General features: G+C 42.2%; 1 protein-coding gene across 18 annotated transcripts in view; it reads right to left on the reverse strand.

The window, feature by feature from the left end:
- neb (nebulin) overlaps positions 1-24,203 on the reverse strand; it is a 106,001-nt gene that overhangs the window by 21,824 nt on the left and 59,974 nt on the right. For 17 of the 18 annotated variants that reach the window (XM_054788106.1, XM_054788104.1, XM_054788117.1 and 14 more), the window contains 33 exons: positions 23,906-24,010; positions 23,713-23,817; positions 23,533-23,637; positions 23,354-23,461; positions 23,157-23,270; positions 22,875-23,072; positions 21,710-21,814; positions 21,516-21,620; positions 21,333-21,440; positions 17,547-17,654; positions 17,355-17,462; positions 17,172-17,276; positions 16,993-17,097; positions 16,826-16,924; positions 15,224-15,328; positions 15,029-15,133; positions 14,846-14,950; positions 14,668-14,772; positions 14,492-14,596; positions 14,287-14,391; positions 14,114-14,218; positions 11,012-11,116; positions 10,181-10,285; positions 8,304-8,405; positions 8,118-8,225; positions 7,943-8,047; positions 7,754-7,858; positions 7,575-7,679; positions 5,549-5,653; positions 5,364-5,474; positions 5,176-5,286; positions 5,004-5,105; positions 4,704-4,808 (listed from right to left, as the gene is read on the reverse strand). In XM_054788106.1, coding sequence (XP_054644081.1) covers positions 4,704-4,808; positions 5,004-5,105; positions 5,176-5,286; positions 5,364-5,474; positions 5,549-5,653; positions 7,575-7,679; positions 7,754-7,858; positions 7,943-8,047; positions 8,118-8,225; positions 8,304-8,405; positions 10,181-10,285; positions 11,012-11,116; positions 14,114-14,218; positions 14,287-14,391; positions 14,492-14,596; positions 14,668-14,772; positions 14,846-14,950; positions 15,029-15,133; positions 15,224-15,328; positions 16,826-16,924; positions 16,993-17,097; positions 17,172-17,276; positions 17,355-17,462; positions 17,547-17,654; positions 21,333-21,440; positions 21,516-21,620; positions 21,710-21,814; positions 22,875-23,072; positions 23,157-23,270; positions 23,354-23,461; positions 23,533-23,637; positions 23,713-23,817; positions 23,906-24,010 — 3,582 coding nt within the window. Of the gene's footprint in view, positions 1-4,703; positions 4,809-5,003; positions 5,106-5,175; positions 5,287-5,363; positions 5,475-5,548; positions 5,654-7,574; positions 7,680-7,753; positions 7,859-7,942; positions 8,048-8,117; positions 8,226-8,303; positions 8,406-10,180; positions 10,286-10,651; positions 10,754-11,011; positions 11,117-14,113; positions 14,219-14,286; positions 14,392-14,491; positions 14,597-14,667; positions 14,773-14,845; positions 14,951-15,028; positions 15,134-15,223; positions 15,329-16,825; positions 16,925-16,992; positions 17,098-17,171; positions 17,277-17,354; positions 17,463-17,546; positions 17,655-21,332; positions 21,441-21,515; positions 21,621-21,709; positions 21,815-22,874; positions 23,073-23,156; positions 23,271-23,353; positions 23,462-23,532; positions 23,638-23,712; positions 23,818-23,905; positions 24,011-24,203 lie in introns of all 18 variants that reach the window. The other variant, XM_054788120.1, reaches the window with a different exon arrangement.

Here is a 24,203-nt window from a genome sequence, read left to right on the forward strand (position 1 = left end):
TAATTGGCTATATTGATAACCTTCTAATCATGTGACATCTCCTTTACTTCAAAACTGCTACTAATCGTTTAAATACTGTGCCACTCAATAAAACGGTCAGACTCATGGTCTCAACTTACAAAGAACACTAAACTCATCACACAGCAACTTAACACTCAAAAGATGTACCCAAGAAATATACAAACAAGCACCAATACGTGTTCAAAATGAAAAAGCACAGCTATTTTAAAGTTGTCCCGTAATGCACTGCGTCTGAGCAACGCATTCATTGGTGCCTGCCGGGGCGCTGCAATGATTTCGGCCTTCCTCTGGGCTCCTCTGGCTCCCTCTGGTGTACAAAGGCAGCATTGCAGCACCGTCCAACCATCCATTAATTTTCTATGCCGCTTGTCCTCCCATTAAATGCTTTGCTCAGATGTAATGCCTTAAGGGCAAACTTAAAATAGTTGTTTTTTTCATGTTGGCCTGGTATTGGTATATGTTTGCATATTTCTTAGCTACCTTTGGAGTGTTAAGTTTGCTGTGTGATGAGTTTAGTGTTCTTTGTAGGACAGTATTTTAACCATTAGTGGTAGTTCTTTTGTGACGTGGACATATGCGGCTTACACACCGGAAGTTATGGTAATTTCATTTAAAAACTGTACTTTTGAGTTGAATCAAATGTTGGTTATTTCTTTTCTTTTTTTTTTTTTTTTACACCTTTTTATTGAATTTTGTTGACATACCAAAAAGATCAGCATACAAGATACAAAGAGAAGACAAACTGTTCTTGCTTCTCACTAAGAGTACAATCACAGCTGACCAGCAGCAAATGCCACAAAAATTTCTCTTTTTCTTTTTAACACTCAATTATCAAAACAAACCAAACGGTGAAGTTTCTGTATCGTTGCTGCACCCCTAATAATAACGTATATATGTTTCAGATCCCTTTCATCCAGTGACTATGGTCACTAAGTCAGTGGATCAGTGAGCATGCAGTGGTACGATATGAACGGACGTCAACATCATTCACAGACTGCTCTGTGCTAGCAGGATGAAACAGGGTGGAACCACAACGGGAAATGCACACTCAGATGTCACCTGTTCACATGTCTTTTATATTCAAAGATAGACAGATCGAGGAGAGCATAGCAGTGAGTGGGATGCGTTAATACATGAAGGCGACAGATGCTCGTCAAGCTCAGCAGTGAACACAGAGAAACAGACAAGTGCTAGCCTCCTTACATCACTATTCATTGCACTCATTTTCTTAATGTGGCGCATCTGCGGGGTATCATAGGAGGCGAGTCCGTGGGGGGAGGGAATAGCCTCCTTCTATGAGATGATGGCATGAGAAGACAGACAATGAAGGCAAGGAGAGAAGGGAGCCGCAGCGCAGGAAGACAGCAGACACGCATTTGAAGACAGGTGGAACAACATGGGAAGTTCTCAGGGCGTTGAATCATTCGCCAACTGGACTCTTCACGTTGTCTTTTTTCGATAGGACAGCTCTCGTCCGATTGAGTCTTTGAGCATGAATGGATGACAGGCGAGATGTCTTCTAAGAGCAGTGCTGGGAGGTACGGCGTTACCGACGCCATTATTGTGTTCCAGTAACGGGTGATCTAATTCATGACTATTTCAAAGGTTACCATGCTGTTACTGAGGCTGGCGTGAAATGCGGTGCATTGTTATGTACCGATATCTAACAGCTCTTATTCGCTCCTCGGCTCGCTCGTAGGGGCGCGACAATCGTGAACGAGTAGTCTCTTTTAAGATAACCGATCCAAAGACATGAGTGTGAGATATAAGAGCGAGACGTTATACGCATCTGGGAATCGGTTCATGAGACGAAACAACATACCAGGTTGGGTCTACGACAATGGGACGAGATTTTAACCTTACTTTTAAGAAAAGTACAATGAAAACAATCCAAAAAATATTTTGCAACCTGCTAATATAATTTCTACGTTACACACTTTTTGAAGTCAGTGTGTATGCTAGCTGCCCCGCCCCCACTCACCGACACAAAGAGACTGTGTGACTGACAAAAGGGCTCACTCTGTTCATGCCGTTGTTCTATGGAACAAACACACCAAGGTACCAACGCACAGAGTGAACATTCTTCCTGCCTGTTTGGAGGCAGGAGACAAGGAAAACAGACACACATGCACATGGCAATGTATTGAGGCCGGCAAAATGGTCAAATTCATTTTCATTTATTGTGTGATTAATTAATGTATTTATTATCGTCCCAGGCCTAGTGCCTACGAGAACAAGAAATCACGTCACATTTTAATCTCACGACATCTTGTGACAACTACTAGTTTTCATTGTTCACTTAAAAGAGACGTTCAAAACACTTGACTCGTTGGCAATCGTCACATCTCTGTGCCACACAACACAGTGGTGAGCTGTGCATTTGGTACCTGGGCCTTCAGTAGGGACCCAGTCCACCACTTAAAGCTGCCACTATCACATTTCATTGTACTCAGTGACAGCAACAATAAAGTTCTATTCTATTCTGTTCTATTTATACACAGCATCAATCCTTTATCAACCCTGTATCTTCCAATACATGGTACACTACAACACTACAACACCATCTGGAGCAGTTTAGAATCAATATTTAGTTCAATAGCATGACAAAAACAAGTTTTTTTTTTTTACATTATTAGAGCCCTCTAGACATGATGTAACACCCCTATAGTCACCTTTACACTCCTGTTACCCAATATAGCAGACATAATAAGAGGTGCTAGCTGAGTTGGGGAGGGGGGGTTTACAGGAAGTGATGTCAGCGTTGAGCTGAGTTTTATCTCACGAGTTACGGCGGCAACAGTAGCCCGTGTTTTTATTAGGGATTATTTTGCCTGTTGTGAGATCATTCAAAGCCTGTTGTTCCGGCGACCAAGTCTGGTGTTTGTGTGTCTCACCTAACATTGCAGTAACATTACTGACACCTAGTGACCAGTGTAGAATACTACATATCCACAGCGTCTTTGAATGCATCTTCTGAATGCCTTATACTGTACAGTAGTACCTTGCATAACATAAACCTCCTTTTACATAAATTCCACTGAGCATAAAGAATTTATGTACTTAAGTTTTTGCTTCATATTACAGAAGAAATTCCATATAACATAAAGCGTCAAGTCAGTGCAAGTCTTTTTTTTTTTCAATCAACTTTATTAATGCCTCAAGTCTGTGCAAGTTCAGACTAACACTTGGTGACGCCTTCTGACGCATCACGCTCTCATTGGCTGATTTTCGGGGCACCGCCTACGCCCTCATCTCATTGGCTGATTATCGGGGCACCGCCTCCGCTCTCATCTCATTGGCTGACTTATCCAGCACGTACGTGAGTTTGTGTGAGAGACGGGCTTCTCCTTTCAACCTCCTTCCTCTTCGTAGTCCCCCTGAAACTAACTTAAACAACTAAGTTAAGTTACAAATGAAAATTTTGCACACAACATTATCGTGTAGCGCGTGTGCGTTTGTCTGTGAGACCAGCTGACTCTTAGACTCTTTGAGTCGCGTTTCGACTCAGGCTAGTCCTCCTCCTCCTTCCTGCCTCCACTTGCGCTCCTGATCAAGACATCTCGTGAACGGTAGGATTGTTTTTGTTTTTCAGTTTTATTCATTTACAGTAATCTTATTTATTACCTTATTTTATATTGGAATGTTAGTCTACTATGTTTATGCTAACGTTTTCTTATATTTTCCCACCATATTTGGTGGACTTTGAATATTTTGAAGTACCAAAGGTGTGAGTTTGGGAAGATCTTGGAACGGATTAGGCTATTTACATGTATTTTACGCTTCGTATAACATAAAATCCCTATAACATAAAGGTTCTCGGAACGGATTATTTACATTGTAGGGGCGTCTACTGTATTTGCATTTTAATTCATTTAGCCATTAGTATGCTTGAAATATACACATGCTTGACTCTTAATAGGCCGTATTTAACCACTAAACAGCATGATTTATTCATATATTTTTGAAAAACCATGATAGAGTGAAGACGCAAAATTCGAACCGCAAAATTTGAACCACAAAGTGGCGAGATACGACTGGCACTACGAAGCTAATTCTTTGACATATTTGAAGCTCTTGCAAACAAGAAACACAACAAGTTTTCATGGTTCTGTTACGAATTCAGTTAGTTTTTTCCGGAAAGTAACTAACTATAACGATGGCTTATAGAGATGGATTCAACACCGTGAGAACACATTGACCTGGATGAATGAGAACATTGTCAGGCAATATGAGCGGTTAATACACACGTAAATGTCCCCTCATCAACCCAATGACAGTGAAGCATGGGTGTAACATGGATATAATGCAGGATGGTGAAGGAAGCGCTTGCAGTAGCTGCCACCAAGCATTGCTAGCTTCTGGACAGTCTAAAGAAAGCAGGGGCGTCAACTCGTGCCATGGAGGGCCGAGACACTGCGGGTTTTCTTTCCAGCCGGTCACTAAAGCAGGTGATTTTAATGATCAACACCTCCTTCAATTTGAGAGAAGGAGCTCATCAATTAAATCACCTGCTGGAGAAACTGGTTGGAGAGAAAACCTGCAGCATCTCGGCCCTCCATCGACACACGTGGTAGAGAGAGGTGGCGCACAGAGCTTCAACTCGCTGGGCTGATCCTCCATCAGGAAAAAGCATTAAGAAGGACATGATCACCATCTGGCTGAGGGCAAAAGATTTGGCCTACCTGGCTGTTCAGCTTGCACACCTCCGTGGCCAGCTTAATGTCCGGTCGATGGACCAGAGAACCTCCACGGCTGGCCTCTTCACGGGCCTTGTCACGGTAGCCGATCTGAGGGAGAACAAACCACAATCGGTGCGACGGTTGCTTCAGTGTTCCAGAATGTCACACATGCTTGTGTGCACACTTGCACACAAGACGGGAGAGGATCCAGCTGTGGAACTTGCTGTTTACATGGTTTGAAGTCAAGAGGATCAAGGCCTCCGCTCCTCATCTTGAACCTGCTTAGATCTGCATGTTGATTACCTCACTGACGAGTTTGGCAGTGTGCGTGGCCTTCTTGATATCAGGTCGATCCACCACGGTTGTGTAGTGCAGATTGGCTTTGGCGTTCTTCTTGTAGGCCAGCTGAAAGAAGATGATGTTGCCACACATCATCATGGACATCTTTTGAAAAAAACATGCTGGATGGACTCACATTGCTCTGTTTTTTGGCTACTTCCATGGCATGCTCAACGTCAGGCGGGACGCTCATGTTGTTATACACCGACTTGCCCTTCTCCTTCTCAAACTTGGCTTTGTACACGTTCTGGAACAGCAGACTGGACCGTCAGGATCACAAAGAGCAGCCGACGCTTGGCAAGACAGCTGAGGGAGAAAAGGCACCTTGCTGACGAGCTTGTTGATTTCCTTGCTGTGGACGGTGTCGCGGGTCTCCGGCAGGGTGGTGAACGAGCCAGACTGCATTTGCTTCTTGCTGGCCTCTTTGTATTTGGTCTGTGTAGGAAGACGACAGGCATTAAAGGGCGAGCATTTGTAGAAACACTGACTTTCTTCAAAGAGGACCTTACCTCGGATGCAAGGGTGCGCACAGCCTTGGAGTGGAGGATTTGAGGCGTGTCTGCAACGGGCAAGTAGTGGCCCTTTGCCTTCTCATACTTCTCCTTGTATTTCACCTGAAGGACAAAGCAGCATCATATGCTATATTCTATACTTCAACCTAATAGTAGCATTAAATAATCACCGTGACATATGTTAAAATATATTTTTTTTATATTTAAAATATTTGTACTTTTTAATGATATATTTTGTATATTACATTTTATATAATGCACTATTTTAACATATTTTTAGAAATATTTTAAAGTTCTCATCCATATGCAAACGCAGGTTTTTGCCCTTAAAAACAGATCTTTTGTAAAACTCCGGCCATATCTGAAAGTTCCGTAAGCCTGGCTTCAGTGTTTGTGTGTGGACGGGTAAAACGAGTTTTCAGGTTTGTGTCAGGAGAAATGCGCAACATTATCTCACGTTTTTAAAACTTACTGAACAACAGAACAAGAAGTTATTGACTTACAGGCGTCGGGCTTCATTTTGTGCAGCGGTAGACACGCGGGCGATTAAAAGAGAACACGAATAATGTTGTAAGTGTGCGCTGATTTTAAATACAAGGTACACGTCATTGTAGTGCACATCTAGTATTACATATGTCACGTTCTGCAGTGACACTGCTTAGTTGCTGCAGGCGAGCACCTCATTGGTTTTTCTCTGTTTGTTTTGGTTTGGTTTCTCCTCCCGTGTTTATTGTGTATTTTTCTCATTTCAGACCCTTGGCCAATGTGATGGACGGACCTACCTGACAAGCCGCACGTGTTTCGTATCGGTGCTACCCCTTTTTGGTAGTCCTTTTTGGTGTCGTTTCATTGCACCTCACCACACGTTCGTCTTCCAAGACTGGTGCCCGCCTGCTCATTGATATACTTTTGTGGTAGATATTTTGGCTTCAGTTTTTGCCTTCCTGCCAGTTCGGCAGCTTCGGTAGCTGTTTAGGTTTCTTTGGTATTTATTTCTATTCTACATTTTCTGTGGTGCTTTTGGGTTGCTCGTTTTTATCCTGCAACATAGATTTTTGTCGTAGTATTGTTTCCCCTATTTTTGTCCTCTGTAGTCTTTGGACCAAGCCAATGAGGTTTGTTTTATCTACACCAGGGGTGTACAAAGTGCGGCCCAGGGGCCATTTGCGGCCCGCGACTGCTTTTTTATTGGCACTCTGCACATTCTAAAAACACGATAAATAATATAATAATAATAATAATATAATATATATATAATATAATAATACACAATAAACAATAAAATGTAAAAAAAAAAAAACAGCAGCAAAAATGAAAAAAAAAACAGTACTTTTACAAGAATAAAGACAAAATATTAAGGGAGTAAAGTCATTATATTAACAGAAAAAAATAGCATAAAGTTGAAATATTACAGGAAAAAAGTTGTAATATAAGAAACAAACCAAACAAAAATTAAGTTGAAATTTTAGGAAATTGAGGTTGGGTGCGATAATGTTTTGACAATAAAGTCAAAATATGATGAGAATAAGTTATATTAGTATGAGGAGAACATTGAAATATTTGTAAACATAAAAAAAAAACCAGCCAAAAAGTAATATGAGGAGACACCGTTCATAATAATAATAATAATAATACGCTTTGTCACTGATAAAATGAATAAATATATTTTATAAGTGTAAATATTTATATACTTTATACAGTATTAAATATTTTGTTTGGGTTGGTTTGAAAAAAAAAATGCATCTTTTGATATTTCAGTATGCGGCCCTCAGTGGAGATCGTTTGGACACCCCTGATCTACAGCACCCTGCTTGGCAGCATTTTTGGGATCCTACTTACCCGGTGACGTGACACTACAGTATATGAACAAGGGTGTTGTAATGTGCGACCGTTTACCTGGTGCATGCGTTTTCATGTGGACAGACACTCGTAGAGTGGGGGAAATGTGCATTTTTGAAAATATCCAATCCATGTTGGTGTAGACATGGCCTGAGATGGTCACTGGTGTTAAGGTAAAACTCACCTCGCTGGCCATTACGGCGTTCTTCAGTGCAAGGACAGTAAGCTTGTCGTCAACGACCGGTATCACACAGCCCTTCAAGATCTCCTTGTCGTACTTGTACTCAACCTGTACGAGGGACGTTAGAGCAGAACCTCGTGCATGTCGTCACAACGAACAGATGGATGAAAGCACCAACTCACGTCACTCTGCTGCAGGGAGCTTCTGGCAGCGTTGACAAAGTCCGGCCTGTCAGCCGTCCACATCCACTTGTTCTTTGTGGCTTCATATTTCTTCTTGTAATCGAGCTAGAGTCGAGCAAAACACCCGTCCTTAAGCATTTGTTCCTGCTTTCCTAGACATTGTGTTTGCGGGGGAAAAATATCACTTACATTGCTGATGTTCTTGTAAGCTTCCTTGGCGGCGCGGATGGAGTGAGCCTCAGGGTCCAGGTTGATCTGGGCCTTGCTCCTCTCATACACCTCTCTGTACTTCAGCTGCAGGGATATGATTGAACTTGTCAAAGCACTGTTCTGATTCCCGGTGTCTTTGAAGTAAGCCACCTACATTGCTGGTGATCTCCTTGACCTTCTTCTTGTGCTGTTGGTCCGGGGTGTCATAAGGCAGGGTGTATCCCTTCGCCTTGGTCTTGTTGTACTCCATCTTGTAAACAATCTGCGGCGTAACCGCCATCGCTTTGTCAGGGACGTTAAAAACAGCAAAACCGATACTGCGTCGTTAGAGAAAACGTACATCACCAATCTTCTTGCTGCGTTTCTGAGTTTCATACACAGGAGTCTCCAGGACGGAGGTGAACTTGTCCTTGGCACGCTCATACTGCTCCCTGTAACGCCACTGGAGTATCACATGCACAAAGTCAGTACGACATTACCGATTAGCCGTGGCTTACAGCCACTAACAGCGTGCCGTGCTCACAGTAAAGACGTGCTGTACAAGAAAAGTTTTCTGGGCTTACTATGCTCTACCAAATTGTGCTGAGTATCAATACTCGTAAGGGCACTGTTGCCGACGTCAACGGTAGTAACCAGACCAAAAACGAATTCCCCAGTCAACTGTCGTGGAGGCGTTACCTTTGATGTTCAGACGACGGCGAGCACCTGGCTAAAATGCTCAACGCTTCACCTCAAAAGATTCACACGCAGCCGTCTGCAACAAGTAGCAAACACGCAACGCTAACACTGCCGCAATCGTCCATCAGTTGTCAATTTCTGCTCCAATTGTGCGGAATGTATGCACTCTAAGCAGTGTGAAGTTCCCACATTCCCTGCGCTCTGTATTGCTGCTGGCAGACAATTACTATTCTGTTCAAATTGCATGTCACAAAATTCAGTAAAAAGGTTTTTTGAAGTACTGGGCCACGCACCATTTAAGCACCAGCACCGTTTCAAAATGACCAATTTGGCATCGGAATCAAATGATATCTAGGCGCCCTGTTTTCCAGACAATCCTGTTTTTTTTCTTTATAAAGTGACGGTTTTCATTGTATTTCATTGAGACATTAAATTGACCGGCACCGTGCGGCAGTTTTTCTCAATCTTTGAGCCAAGGTACATATTTTACATTCGAAAAATCTCACGGCATACTGCTAAACAAACATGTCGCAAAAAATGTTTATGCTGTGTACGGTACAGGCTAATCATGTACCTCCATGTACCTCCATTTACATTTAAATATTTTTATTCTGTTATTTGTATATATAATTATATTATTATATTTATTAATTTAAATCATTTTAATTGAATTAATACTGCCTTTCACTCTATGTCGCTGTCATAAATAAATGAGCAAAAACATACATTATTTGTAGTAAATAAGGGTACACTAATGTGCTGCATGCACAGTGCTTGGGAATCACCACTATAGGGTACACTGTCACTTTAAAGTTCTTTTTAATGAAACCTATCAGTGAGATATTATTTAGGCATAGTCAAACACTTTGAATTTGAATTTCTGCTTCGGTTATCGATAGCATTTTCTATCGATACAGCAGAGGCACACTTTAAATGCAGTGAAATGAAATGACAAGGCGTCACTGAGTAATCCTCAAATACATTTGAGTATCTCATTGCTGGATTTCAATAATCAAAATACGGTCAGTCAACACTACAAAAATACCAGCTAGATTATGTTTTCTTCGATACAAGAAATCATGTATCAGGTGATAATAATAGCATAAAGGTATCTGATCAAACTAGACAGTGTGTGCAGGGTCATGAACATGCGTTAGAAAACATGCATGAAAACAATGAAGGTTGCTTTGCAGGTGAAACGTGATGGCGAGTTACCAACTGCAGGGGCTCCCACACGGCGAGCCGCATTTTGACACATGCAATGTCTTCCGTGCCAGAGGACAAGACTCCCGGGAAGCTGCCCCAATGCGCTCTATCAACTATGAAAGAAGCGTTGAATGAGATGATGAATGGCAGATGGAGGGATTAGCACATTATGGTATGTGTGGTGTGCTATGAGCTTTATTTTGGCTGCATGGATCGGCGCAGATGGAATGAGGTCCTGTCCAGAAACAGCAGGAGGGATGAGAGTAAGCTAGTGACTCCGCTGGTCTTGGACAGAGATGAGCGTTATGGTTGCACTACTCCATAGCTGTTTACCTGACTACCCATAATGGTCTGGAAAAGCGCTGTGAGGATGTCGGGCCGGTGTAGCTCGTTGCAGCCACTCTTGAGCAGATCCTTTGCCTTTGATTTATACCTTTTCTGTCACACACACACACACACACACAGCATGCCAGTTACAAACACATTGAGACAGTAGTGACACTGGGAAAACCGGAGGAATATTCTCAGGATGTGAGTGTGATGATAGAGCTTGAACCTGATGTGCGCCCTTAGGCAAGCTTTAAAAAAAATGGTTTGTTCGATTCGGTTCTCTGGTGACACTTTCTTCTCACTCAAGATAACTTTGCAGTGATTACTTGAGTGCCATGGCTGACCTGTTATGGTCAAAGACACTAACAAAGACATCATCAGAATCCATGCGGACAACAACCACCAGCAGGTCTGTGGAGGACCTCATGCAGCGGACCGGGCAGGCTGGTCGTACGATGCGACCAGGACTTTTACCTGGCTCATCTTCTTGTTTTCCCTGGCCAGTTGGTATCTAGGATCATCTGTGGTTATGGTGAACTGATCCTTGTTCTTCTCATAACTAGCTCTGTAGGCCCGCTGCTCAGAACGTCAGAAGGTTGTTAAAGACAGAAGCCCAAAAACACTGGCGATGACGCGTTGTCACCACAGTTGTCAATCAGACCATTTGACAGAGAATGCTTGAAAGACACTTAACACTTGAACCAACAGGAAGGTGAGACGTGATTCATTTATCCTTTACCTTGGAGCTGAGCATCCAGTTACGGTGCAGAGAGACAGACAGCCAACTCATTGTGTCATTATGGCCACACCGGCTTACCGAAACAAAAGACCTACCTCATTGATGAGGCTGGAGGCGTTCTTGGCGGCGTGGAAGAATGGAGAGTCACATGTGTACTTGAAGTTTCCTCTGTTTTTCTCAAACGAGGTTTTGTAAAGAATCTGGAGATAAAGAGGAAAATGCAAACAAGGTACAATGTGTTATTTGCTGCCCCGGAAAAATACATACATACATATATACATGTGTGTGTGTGTATATATATATAAATATACAGTCAAACTTGTCTATAGCGGCCACTAGAGGGAGTCTGCAAAAGTGGCCGCTATAGACAGGTGGCCTCTATGGACAGGTTGGCATCCAGTTTGAATGTTGACCAGTAGGGGAAAAAAAAGAAAAAAAAGGGGATTTTTTTTTATAATAATGTTGACCAGTAGAGGGCACTGCGGACTGCAGATAAAAGTTGTACAGCACTACTAGGCTTGTTATTATCATGGTTCATGGTTTTAATCCTGAACATGCATATGAGTCAAACAGTAGCACATCACATAATACAATTCACAATTTTGCATGTCCAAAAAGGAGTAGGAAGAAGCAAAGATTATTTAATCCTACCCCTCATCAGTTTCACATCAGTTGCAATACATTTATTCACCTCTTGTTCTTCCAAGTGTACTTTGTAGGTCTACATGACAATGTAGTGCAATCATAGCCAAGGCTTTTACTTACTAAAAGGAAGCTAGAGGCTTAATAATAACTGATAGAATATATCCACCACCCACAGAACAAAGCTGTGCTAGTAATGTCTTACGCTTGTTTTTAATATTTTACTTTTTATACGGCAGAGTGTCATTACAGCTTTAGTTCATCAGGAAGTGACGGGAAGTGACGGTGGGCGTCCCGAGCAGGAGAGCTAGGCTCAGTGCTAGCTGTGAGTTTGGAGAGAGTTGGGAAGTGTGTTTATGTTGGCGTGGATGTAAAGTCCTGCAGTGTTCTCCGCTGTTAATAAAGCCATTAAAGTGCATCGGCGACGTGAGTCTCTCCTTCCCCACAACAAGCAGCATTACAGTATTGACCAGTGCACACCAGGAAATAAACGGTGTCATTTCTTACAGGCATTGGCTGGACAGCTATGTAGTGGGGCTTGTTTAACCTTTGCCTTGTGGGCAAGCAGGAAGGAGAGACGATGCTGAGAGATGTGTGTGTGTTCTGAGCTGCTGTCTGGTGGCCGCGTTCAATAAATAAAGTTGGCAGAAGCAACAGGAGAAGTTTCCTTCTTTGCTTCGGAGCTGAATAACACTGACAAGTTAACAGACTAGTAGCGAACGGAAAAGAAGACGGCTTTGTTTGTGTTGAATACAGAAGATGAGGACTTTGATGGATTTGTGGATGAGGATTGATGAAAAATAACGTGAGTACATTCTAAAATACTTCAATTAAGTACAACCCAACTCAGTTTTGCTCCCGCTGCCGCATGCATGCTAGCGTATGTTTTTTTTATTGTAGCGTCGCTGGGAGCACGTCCTGTTCCCAGCATACTTTGCGGTAATGTTTTGGTGCAAATGCTCTTAAAGTTACATGTTTGACCAGGAAATAGCAAGCTCAAAAGAAGACGGCTTTTTTATGTGGAACAACTGACAGTTTGTGTGGATCTTGTGAATGATTGTGACTGAGCTAGGACTCAGTAATTAAAGTCTACACACGACGGCTTCATTGATTGAAAAACGAAACTTTTTCGTGCATGAAGCTTCTACTTGAGTTGGTAATTTGGCCGCTATATGCGGTCAGATATTGACCAAGGGAGACAAAATGGGTGGCCGCTGGCCGCGTTGGACAGGTGACTGCTATACACAGGGTCTATAACATGTAAATTTGCTGGGGGGGATTTTTCAGTGGCTGCTATAGGCAGGTGGCCGTTCTATAAAGGTGGCCGCTAAGACAGGTTTGACTGTATTTATAGACAGACCCTTTCCAAAAAATTAGAATGCCATGGAAAAGTTGTTTAATTTCCATAATTCTATTCAAAAAGTTAAACTTTCATAGATTATATATTCAGGGCCCACAATTTAAACAATTTCAAGTATTTATTTGTTTATTTTTACATAATTTGGGCTTCCAGCTCATTAAACCCACGAAAACAGGAATTGAAAAAATTAGAATACTGTGAAGAAATCAGCCCAAATTTTGCAGGGCATGAATGTGTCACACACTAATCATCTACTTAACTTAAATCACCTGCACAGGCTTCCCCAGGTGTCATTAAATTGCTATATATGTGTGTGTGTTTGTGTGTGTGTTTGTGCATACATAGATCTCTTTTTTATACGATTTTTTAAATAGAATTATATTTATTTTATAGATCATATTATATATATTTCATGTGTATAATATACTGTACGGTGTATATTCCTATGTATATATTATAGTATAATAATATTATATATTATTATAAAATATTATTATTAGGGCTGTCAAAGTTAATAACAGAAATTCCCTTTAATACCACTATTTTGTTTTGGACATGCGACTTTGTTTTGACCCTCAGCCCACACCATAGTTTTTTAAAACGCAGGGGTGTTGCAGCTAATATTGAGCAGAAATGGACAAAGAAAAGGGTATTTTGAATGATACGTTTGGTCTCTCTCTCGAGGAGACCAAACGTATTTTGCAAGTATTTTTATTTCCATTTATACAGCACAGTGTCCACAGTGAGTGTCCCAAATAATGATTTTCATTTTAATTTTTCTACAAGCCGTCTCCCAGCTGCGAGCTGAAATTTAGGCGACGAGCTGCTAGTTAGTTAAAATGATCTTTCAAAGGTACACTTATAGATGCAAACTTCCTTCTATCTATAACTGTGATTAATTATGGGTTAACCATGGACAAAATGTGATTAATCACAATGAAATATTTTGATTTCTAATTATTATATATTATATAATATTTATATTTATTAAATCCTATACTGTATATATATTAAATATTGTATATATAATTCATATTTATATTTATATAATATGCATTTATATTATAAATGTATCAATTAAGTAAATGCATTCAATCTATTTATTAAAAAATATTCCTAAAGAATGGAATAACTACATAATAATGGTCATTATTATTCTATAAAATAGAATAAGAACTAATGAGAAGCAGCTGACCTCACTGTACAGGGCCTTATTCTTCTCAGCCCGCAACAGCTCGGGCGTGTCCCACACGTAGCAGCCAATTCCTTTCAGCCAGTCCAGGTCCTCCTTGTACTTCACCTAAAAACACACACGTCAGTGCTGCAATGCCAGGATGGGGACTGCAGAAAATGTCAGGTGGCACTCACAGTGCTGACGTTGTCATTGACTATTCTGCTGAAGAAGAACTCAGGGCGGTCTGGGATGGACTTCCATGTTCCCCGAGAGCTAATGTACTTTTCCCTGTACTTAACCTGTGACGGAAACGGAGGGGTTGAACTTCAGGAAAACAAATGAAAGAGTTGTTGTCGTCTTTCTTGTCAAAGTAGAAAGAGATGTGATGTTTGAGCTGACATTGCTGATGTCGTCGGTAACTCTGCGATGGTAGGTGATGTCCAGGGCGTCCTTGACGGTGCGGTAGTGTCCTTTCGAAAGCTCAAAGGTCTCTTTGTATCGCAGCTGAGGAAGCGACAGACGGTTACCGAATATGCTTCACAGCATTTTAGCTGAGCTTTGCCGTGGAAACTCACGTCACTGGACTGGAGGTAGGACTTCTTGGAGCGGATCAGGAGGGGTGTGTCAGCGATGGCGGTGTACCTGTGCTTCATCTTCTCATATTGCTCTTTGTACTTGTTCTACAGGAGGAGACCATTCCTGGTCATTATTTGGAAACTAAGGTGCTCACAAGCAAAGGTGGCTGTGACTCACATCACTGTACATCACTTTCATCTTCCTCGCGTGGCCCATGTTTGGCGTTTCGACTTCAAGGGTGAAGTGGGGTCGTTCTTTAGCGGCGAGGTCAGTGTACAGATACTGCAGAGAAAGACATCATCGCTGTCAGAAGGGGAACGGAGGAAACACTCAACTTTAGGATGAGGAACCAAAACTTGCATTGTTAGTCAGCTGCTGGGCCCATTTGGCTCTCTTGATGTCCACGGAGTCGGCGGTCGTGGTGACCTTTGCCATCTCCTCTTTGCTCTGTGCTTTGTAGATCAGCTGAAAGCAGAAAACCATGAAAAAGTCCAGAATCAAAATGCAATCAAATATGCCTCAAGGCTTTTAAAAGCATCATCGAGGGAGACTCACAGTGCTCAAGTGGCTCTTGAGCTCGCTAACACGTTTGTACTCGGGAGTGTCCAGGACCACGGAGAAGTTGGGGAGGTTCTTCTTGGCTTCCACTGGGTAGTCTACCTGTGACAATCCAAGGCAGACCGCACAAATGACTGTCAGTGCTTCACGCGAGGCTGCAAAGAACTGTATCTCTGTGTGAGTTTAAGGACAATGTGCACGTCATTACACATGTAATATCCCAGGAGTTGTCGCTGGAGTACCCAGGATCTTGCGGGCAGTGTTTGTCGTTAGCGCTTACACGTTGTTACCCACTCAGAATGCTAGTTCGTTGTTGTTGTGTTACCGTGTAAGACATTTGGATTGTTTGCACTGTGTTGTCAAGCTAGTTGTTAGCTTGCAAATTGAGGAGCAGCCTTCCTTAAGCAAGCTGAAGTGCCTCTGACGATGCACAATTATGATGCCATCTACTGGACGGAATTGGAACAACATGCTAAACCAGAGGTGTCCACATTTGTTTTCAGCAAGGGCTGCTTAGTGGAAAATGAAAGGATGCATGGGCCACTTGGATATTTTGTAAGCGTGTAGATATGCTAAGAACTTACTGTATATATATTTAAAGAAAAAAACTGCATCTCAAAATGGGATGTAGGTGAAAAAGTGTTTTATTAGCATCAACTTCGGTCTTTCCCATTTTTATAAATATTTACACTTTCTTCTTAAATAATCTTACTCATTTTTTCTTGTAATATTATGGCTTTATTCCTATAATATTGTAGTTATTCAAAATATTATATATGATATATATTATATATAAAATATTATATATATTCCAAATATAACAACTTAATTTTGTTTTGTTTGCTTCTCACAATATTCCATCTTTTTTTCCTTGAATATTTCAATTCGTTGGTATTAAAATGACATTATTTTTCCACCATAAAGTTTATGCTCGTACAATTGAGACTTTTTTCCTCGTTCTGTTCATATTTTGACTTTATTCTTGTACAATTACAGCTGTATTTTTTTCCATTTCTGCTGTTGTTTTTATTCTTTTAATTTTCAAACTATTTCAGCTTTCTTCTTGTAAATCTTCGTCTCTTAATTATGACTTTATTCCCACAATTCTTTGACTTTGTTCTCATCACATTATAACTTTTTCCGCTTTTTCCAAACACTACAACTTTATTCGTTGTTTGTCATAATATTACGACTGATAGAAAAATAACGCTTTTATTTAATATTCCAACTTTATGTTACTAAAATGTCAATTTTCCTCATAATAATACGATGTTATTCTTGTAAAATGATAGCTTTTTCTCGTTACATAACTTTTTATCTTAATATTTTGACTTTATTCTTGTAAAGTTACTGCAGATTTTTCAATTTTTGTCTTTTTTTTTGTTGTTTTCTTGCAAAATTTTTGGGAAAATGCCACAGGCCACAAATGGCCCCTGGGCCGCACTTTGGACACCCCTGTCCTGCACGGACAGCCCTATTTTCATGTGTTTGTGAGCAACGGCCACCAAATTTGGAAAGAAATGAACGTATGGAAAACCTCGATGGTGACACTGGCGCGGTGAGAGGAAGGTGCGAAGGTTGCCGCAGAAGGACACATACTCTGAATTTCGTGACGTTGCGGATGCGGACCATCTCTGGGGTGTCATACAGGAAACAGCCGATGCCTCTCAGCCACATCAGATCTTCTTTGTATTTCAGCTGCAAACACAGGGTCACATGAAAGAGCATCTCTGACAAAGTGTTTTTCATGAAGTTCTGCAGCCTACCTCGCTGGTGATGTCATTGACGTGGTAGCAGTGCAACAGCTGCGGCGTCATGGGCATGGAGATCAGCTGGCCTTTGCTGTTGTTGTATTTCTCTTTGTACCACAACTGCAGAAAGATTTGAGCAACAAAAAGATGTACAGGAAAAATGGTGACACAGATGGTGCATGAAGTTGGCGTACGTCGCTGAGATGCTCCTGGTTCATCTTGACTTGTTTAATGTCAGGAGTGTCGTAGGTTGTGTGGATCTTGTCCTTTTGCCTGTGATAGTCCTCGCGGTACAGGCGCTAGGCAGAGGAAGCGGGGAACATGTGAGATGATGTCAAAATGATAACGGCAACGACAGCAGCGGCGTCTCATCTCACCTCGTTTGAGATTTTGTTCGCCTTCCTGTAGTTGACAAAGTTGACGCCCTCTGGGTGAAGGGTGTAACACTTGGCCTTCATCATCTCATAGGCCTCCTTGTACTTCACCTGCACCAAGCAAAGGAAGATGGTGGCATCAGAGAGGCATGATCGCTGCATATTTGGTGGTCCACTGTGCGGTGTGACGCTTACGTTGCTGCTCACAAAGGTGTTGTGCTTAACCTGCTTGATGAGAGGCGTGTCATGGGGCAAGGTGTATCCAGTGGCCATTGCATTTTGGTTGGCCTCCTTGTACCAGTTCTGGAAGAAGCCAGGAGGAACAGGGCGTTAATATTCTGCATTAAAAGAGGTAAAAACTTGCTGATCACAAATTGAAGTACAGTGGGGCCTTGGTGACCATCATAATTCCGTTCCAGGAGGTCCTGAATCACTGTTTCCCCTAAGAAATCACGTAAATCCAATTTTATCCCTTCCTGAAAGCCATACATGTTAACACAAAACATGTTTTTTTATCCATCCATGCATTTTCTATGCCGCTTATCCTCATTAGGCTGGCTGACTTATGGGCGAGAGGCGGGGTACACCCTGGACACAATTTAGAGTCGCCATTCAACCTAACATGCATGTTTTTGGAATGTGGGAGGAAACCGGAGTACCCGGAGAAAACCCACACACACACGGGGAGAACATGCAAACTCCACACAGAAATGCCCAACGGAGATTTGGACCCAGGTCTTCCCGATCTCCTGACTGTGTGGCCAACATGAGTAACAAAATGATGCCACATCATTTGATAGAAATGAAAATGATCACCCTATAGAGGGGGGAAATCAAAGACACCCCAAAAATGAAAGTGAAAAATGATGCAGCACACTGGTCCATTTAGCTAAAATGTCATTGTAGCAACTCAAAATGATTCTCAGTAGTTTGCGTGGCCCCCACGTGCTTGTACGCATGCCTGACAACGTGGGGGCATGCTCCTAATGAGACTACGGATGGTGTCCTGGGGGATCTCCTCTCCTCCCATCACCCACTTATTATCAGGAAAGATATTCAACATCATTTTCCCCCCAGTTTAGAGTTCAGTTTTAGCTATATATATATATATATATATATATATATATATATATGACAATATATATATATATATATATATATGACAAATAAAAGGTATAACTCAACATTTAAGGTTACTTTTACCTTCACTGAAGGTTGCCTAAGACACAAGCGAGATTGACACGTACACCACCTTTGTGTTTTGCCATGAGTTATGTCTTGAATTCATAGTATTGCTCACCTCAAGTCTCTGCTTTTCTTATGATCAACAGGCGTAAAATAACCCCAAATGCAAGTTGCAAGTGCCAGCATTTTGATAAAGACGGTGAGAAACACAACTGAATTCAAGAAATAATTCATAGCAAAACATTAAGGTGGTGTCCGTGTTGAACTCGCTGCCACATTGTGTCTTTGTCAACAATCATGTCTTCAGTTACGCTAAAAGTAACCTTAAATGTTAAATTATCCCTTTCATTCGTCATTTGTGTGCATTTAGAATTGTTTTATGCATGTAAAACTATAATGTGTTTCGTGTTACAATTGTTGAGACTTGTGGCATAACTTTGTTAGTTAGCAAAGAGCTACAGCATCAACCGCTGATGACATCATAGACGGGCAATGCAGCTGTCTCCAGTTCCTGTTTTGCATGTATTGGCAAGCTGCTAACATGGACATTTTGTGATAAAAATACATATAGAACACAGATGGACTCACACAGTATAAGACACGCACGCCATTGTACGCTAACTGAAAAATCAGTACGCAAACCAAGGCAAAATTTTGGTGTCAATTGTTTGCATTAAATGAAAAACATGCGTATGCTAACCGAGGTTCCATTGTACAAGTACAGGTGGTCCTCGGTTTATGGCGTTCCGTGTTACAACGTTTTGTGGTTATGTGCACGCCCCCGTAAATGAATTTCCAATGAAAGCGACAGTAATAACTAAGCAGCCTAGTGTTTTTTGTTCTCTCTTTTATTTCTTTTGTTGTTTTTATTATTGTACACTCCTGATCCAAATCTTAAGACCAGTTGAAAAATGGCTAGAATGATCATGTTGCACATTTGGATCTTAATGAGGTTTTAAGTAGAGCTACAATATGCAAAAACAAAAAGGGGGGGTGAGACAACAAGTATTTTGAAAAAGTCATTTATTGAAAACAACAATTCAACTGAAATAGGCTGTTTATCAGCTGATCAAAAGTTTAAGACTCATCCATCCATCCATTCATTTTCTATACCGCTTCATCCTCATTAGGGTCGCGGGGGCATGCTGGAGCCTATCCCAGCTGACTTCGGGCGAAGTTTAAGACCATCGCTCAAAAAAGAACCAAAAACTCTCCAAACCAGAACAACAAATGTTGTCAGTAGGACTCAGTAATGAGGAGCTCCACCGTTCTTGTTCATCACTTCCAAAATGGCTTTGGGCATGCTTGATGCCAGTGTTTCCAGGAGGCTAGTGGGAACATTGCTCCAAGTGCTGAAGATGGCTTCACCAAGGGCATCAACTGCCTGGAACTGATGGCCATTTTTATAAACTTCCCTTGCCATCCATCCCCAAATGTTCTCTATGGGATTTAACATGCAGGATGGTCCAAAAGAGTGATGCTATTCTCCCTGAAGAAGTCCTTGGTCAAGCCAGCATTGTGACCTGCAGCGTTGTCCTGTTGAAGAACCCAGCTGGTACCACACAGACGAGGGCCCTCGGTCATGAGGGATGCCCGCCCCAACATCTGCACGTAAGTCACCGCCGTTTGACGACCCTGCACCACCTGAAGCTCCTTTGTTCCACTGAATGAACCCAGACCATGATGGACCCCCCTCCACTGTGCAGGTAGAAAACATCTCAGGTGGGATCTCCTTGTCATGCCAGTAACGCTGGAAGCCATCTGGACCGTCAAGGTTCCATTTTATCTCATCAGAGAATAAAACTTTGTTCCACCTTTCAATGTCCCGTGTTTGATGCTCCCTGGCAAAGTCTAAAAAGGAGACGAGGTCTTTGAATTTGTCTTTTGTTTTTTAAAGCCTTTTCCCACAGATGGCGTCTGATGGTTATTGCGCTCCAGTCGGCACCAGTGAGGACCTTCATGTGGGTGGAAGACCGCCCTGTGTCTTGATGGACAACCAATCGGATCCTCCGGCTCAGCGCAGGTGTGATGTTTTTGGGTCTACCACTTGATTTTTTTGTTCCATGAGCTCAGGATCCTTCAAAAATGTAGAATGACTGATTTCCTGCTCCCAACCTCAGCAGCCATGGCACGCTGCGAGAGGCCTTGCTTATGCAGCTCCACAATCCCACCACGTTGGAAAAGAGAAAGCTTCTTAGCTTCAGCATCAGGAGGGCATGACAGTGGGGACATTTGGAGCACATTTGGCCTTTCATAGCCTGTGGTCTTAAACTTTTGATCAGCTGATAAACAGCCTATTTCAGTTTATTTGTTGTTTTCAATAAATGACTTTTTCAAAGTGCTTGTTGTCTCACCCCCCCTTCTTGTTTTTGCATATTGTAGCTCTACTTCAAACCTCATTAAGATCCAAATGAGCAAAATGATCATTCTAGCCATTTTTCACTGATCTTGATCAGGAGTGTATTTATGTCCTTCATGTGTTCTATGTACAGCGTGAGTGGCTGATGCGTTCATTGATGTATGACTTCCGACTTACAGTAAAATTCAACTCGCAATGTGTTCTAAGAACACAACTTGCTCATAACCTGAAGACCACCTGTACGGAGGAGCCTGTCAGGAACTGGGTTTCTGCCATCCCAGGTACCTTCTCAGGTGTTCTTCCTCCTACATCTTACAGGTCTACATCGGTCCTGCACGCCTCCCTTCGTGAATAGGGTTCCTGCCTTCACGAGTCCAAGTCACTCATATCCTCGCCTGTCCGTTAGTCTAGATTAGAACACAAGAATGTTGTCTTACATCGCTTTGAATGTGGTTGGCCAGGCGGGCCCTCTCTATATCCACAGTGACCGCAGGAGCAGTGTTGGTGCCTTTCACGTTCGTGTTGTAATCAGACCGATAGTGCAGCTGGGAAAAGACCAGAGGACGTGTAAGCAAAGGTATCCATCGTGTGCGTGCAACAGCGACATGACAGTTGTTTACATCGCTCAGGTTTATTGCGTTCTGCTTGGCAGTCTCATACACTGGCGTGTCCGTCACCACCGAGTAGTCCTTGAAAGCCTCGACACCTTTGGCTCTGTACTTGTTCTGGAATGAAAACAACACGACGCAGCAGGGATATTAAGATCATGTCAGAGTAGGTGGAAGCTACGGATAAGTAAATTCCTCAGACAAACTTCGCTCTGAAGATCGCCAGCATTCTTGACACGCAGGATCTCTGGGGTGTCCCAGGCATAGCAGCCAATACCCTTCAGCCAGTTCAGGTCGTCTTTGTAGAAGATCTGCAGAAAACATCAATTAAAAAAAATAATCATAAATAAATATTATGGCTGTCAAATTTTTGCAATTTTTAATCAGATTAATCACAGTTTTTAAATTAATTAATGATGATTAATCATCATTTGTGACTCTCTGAAATATGTCTACTTTTACTGTAATTTAAAAACAGAAAGATAAAGGACAGGACAGGATTTTATATATATTTGTACTTATTAACAGCTCCAAATGAACAGAAAAATACAGTCAGGACTAAAAGTTAGCACACATGTCTGGAAATCTATTTGCTAGAGCTGTCAAAAAGAACACATTAACGGAGGTAAGTGATTATTTGTATTAATTAAAATGCATTCTTTTAGCATCATTAAAGCATGCGCATCATGGCAAGCCACACCTCCGTGTTATGACGGCGCACGGTGACACAGTGTAGCACCCTCGCTTCACTCTGACCTGAAGACATCAACAGCAGTGCAATTCCAACACTGTGTATGTATCTCCAACTCCCAAACAATGTCTCCAGTCCATCCGTCCTGGCAACAACACTTCCTCATTCTCAACGTGCATTCACGGACACGCCGAACATCACAACAACATCTTTATTATGCGTGTATGTGTGGTCCAAAAAAATAGAAAGACTAGGTGTGCCCCGATCCGATATTGATAATGGATATTGGGCCAATATCGGCAAAAAAAAAACAAAACAAAAAGGGATGTCAGGGATTTACAAGTACACTAAATTATAATAAGAATTTCCACTTATAGTTTGCCATGTAGAAATAAAGATGTTGTTGTGATGTTCGTCGTGTCCCTCTATGTAGCGTGGTGGAGAAAGATAGATGTTTGTGAGTGGTGCTGGAACGGCACAGCTGCTGATGTGTTCAGGTCAGAACAACACTTGCCTCCTTCTGCCGTCATAAAAGACAAGTGTGGCTTGCCGTGATGTGCATGCGTCAATTGTGCAAAAAACTGTTAACGTAATGAATTAAATAAATTCGTTACACATTTCCGGCTCCCACGCTAGCTTTGAAAATGAATACTTCCTGAAATACGGAGAACGCTACTCACATCACTGAGCTGCTCGTTGACTTTGCGTGCTTGCACGTACATCTGCATGTCGGGAAGACACATCCACTGGTGCAGATACTTGCGGTAGTGGATTCCACTAATGGTGGTCTGCGTGTTGCGAGCCGACAGGATCTCCAGCATGTCTGGAGGGATGTGGTTCTTGGCCTTGGACTTCTCATAGCTTTCTTTGTACAGGCGCTGAAAAGACAGATGACAGATGGTTCTTCTGTGCTATCCACATTTCTGCAGCCTGATGCTTAGCTGTGAACGCATTCGTCTTACGTCCAGGACCAGTTTTCCCGCCTTCACGCAGCGAGCGGTGGCGGGGTCGTCCTCGAGTGACTTGGGCAGACTGTAGAGCGACTTGAACTTCTCATAATCCTCCTTGTACTTCACCTGAAGAGCAGACAAAAAAAGTCCTGTCCCACCAAGTTCATTAGGGGAGAAAACATCTGCATGATGCCCAGCGAGGAACTCACGCCGCTGAGAATGATCTTCTGGCTTTTGGCGTGTTGCAGGGCATGCGAGTCGTGTGGAATCTGGTAGCTCTTGGCTTTGATTTTATCCCAGGCGCCGGTGTAGTTTTTCTGAAAATCCAGAATGTTACGTAATGTTAGTTGAATGAGGTTACGTAACAGCGATAGATGATCTCACTTACGTTACTGAAGAATTGTTTGAAGTTGTGGCATCTGGCATAGTCGTAGGTGTCCAGCACTGTGGTGTACAGATGCTTCTCCTTATGATAAGCCTCCCTGTAGTTCAGCTGTTAACCACAACATTCACAGTTCGTAGTAACATCTTGGCATGAGAACACTGTTGGAAAGTGCAGCTGGCTTACATCACTCGCCCATGTGTGGCCCAGGACGGCCGTCACGTATACCGGTGTGTCTGTCACAATAGAGTAATTGTTGAATTCCTTCTTGGCCTCATCTCTGTATTTCAGCTAAAAGGCAAAAAAGGAAACACATTTCATTTGTGTATGTTCTGCACAATGAACCATGTTTGTGATGGTGGGCCATGATGTAACTTACGTCACTCTGCAGCTCGTAGGACTTCTTGGCACGAATGATCTCTGGTGTGTCCCAAACGTAGCAACCGATACCCTTCATCCACGTCAGATCTTCCTTGTAAAACACCTACAGTAGTAGAATGCCAAGGGCAAATGAACATGAGCCTTTGATAAGAACACTGCTGAATTAGTTCAGTTTTCTTGCATGGGAGAAAATGATACTGAATTCCAGTGGGGCACTATAGTCATGAAAAAATAACAAATACTACATAAATCTCTGAAACACTTTAGGTTTAGTAGCCCGCTCTCCCAACCACAGC

This window comes from Dunckerocampus dactyliophorus, chromosome 9 (genome assembly GCF_027744805.1).
Source record: "Dunckerocampus dactyliophorus isolate RoL2022-P2 chromosome 9, RoL_Ddac_1.1, whole genome shotgun sequence".
Classification (NCBI taxonomy): domain Eukaryota; kingdom Metazoa; phylum Chordata; class Actinopteri; order Syngnathiformes; family Syngnathidae; genus Dunckerocampus; species Dunckerocampus dactyliophorus.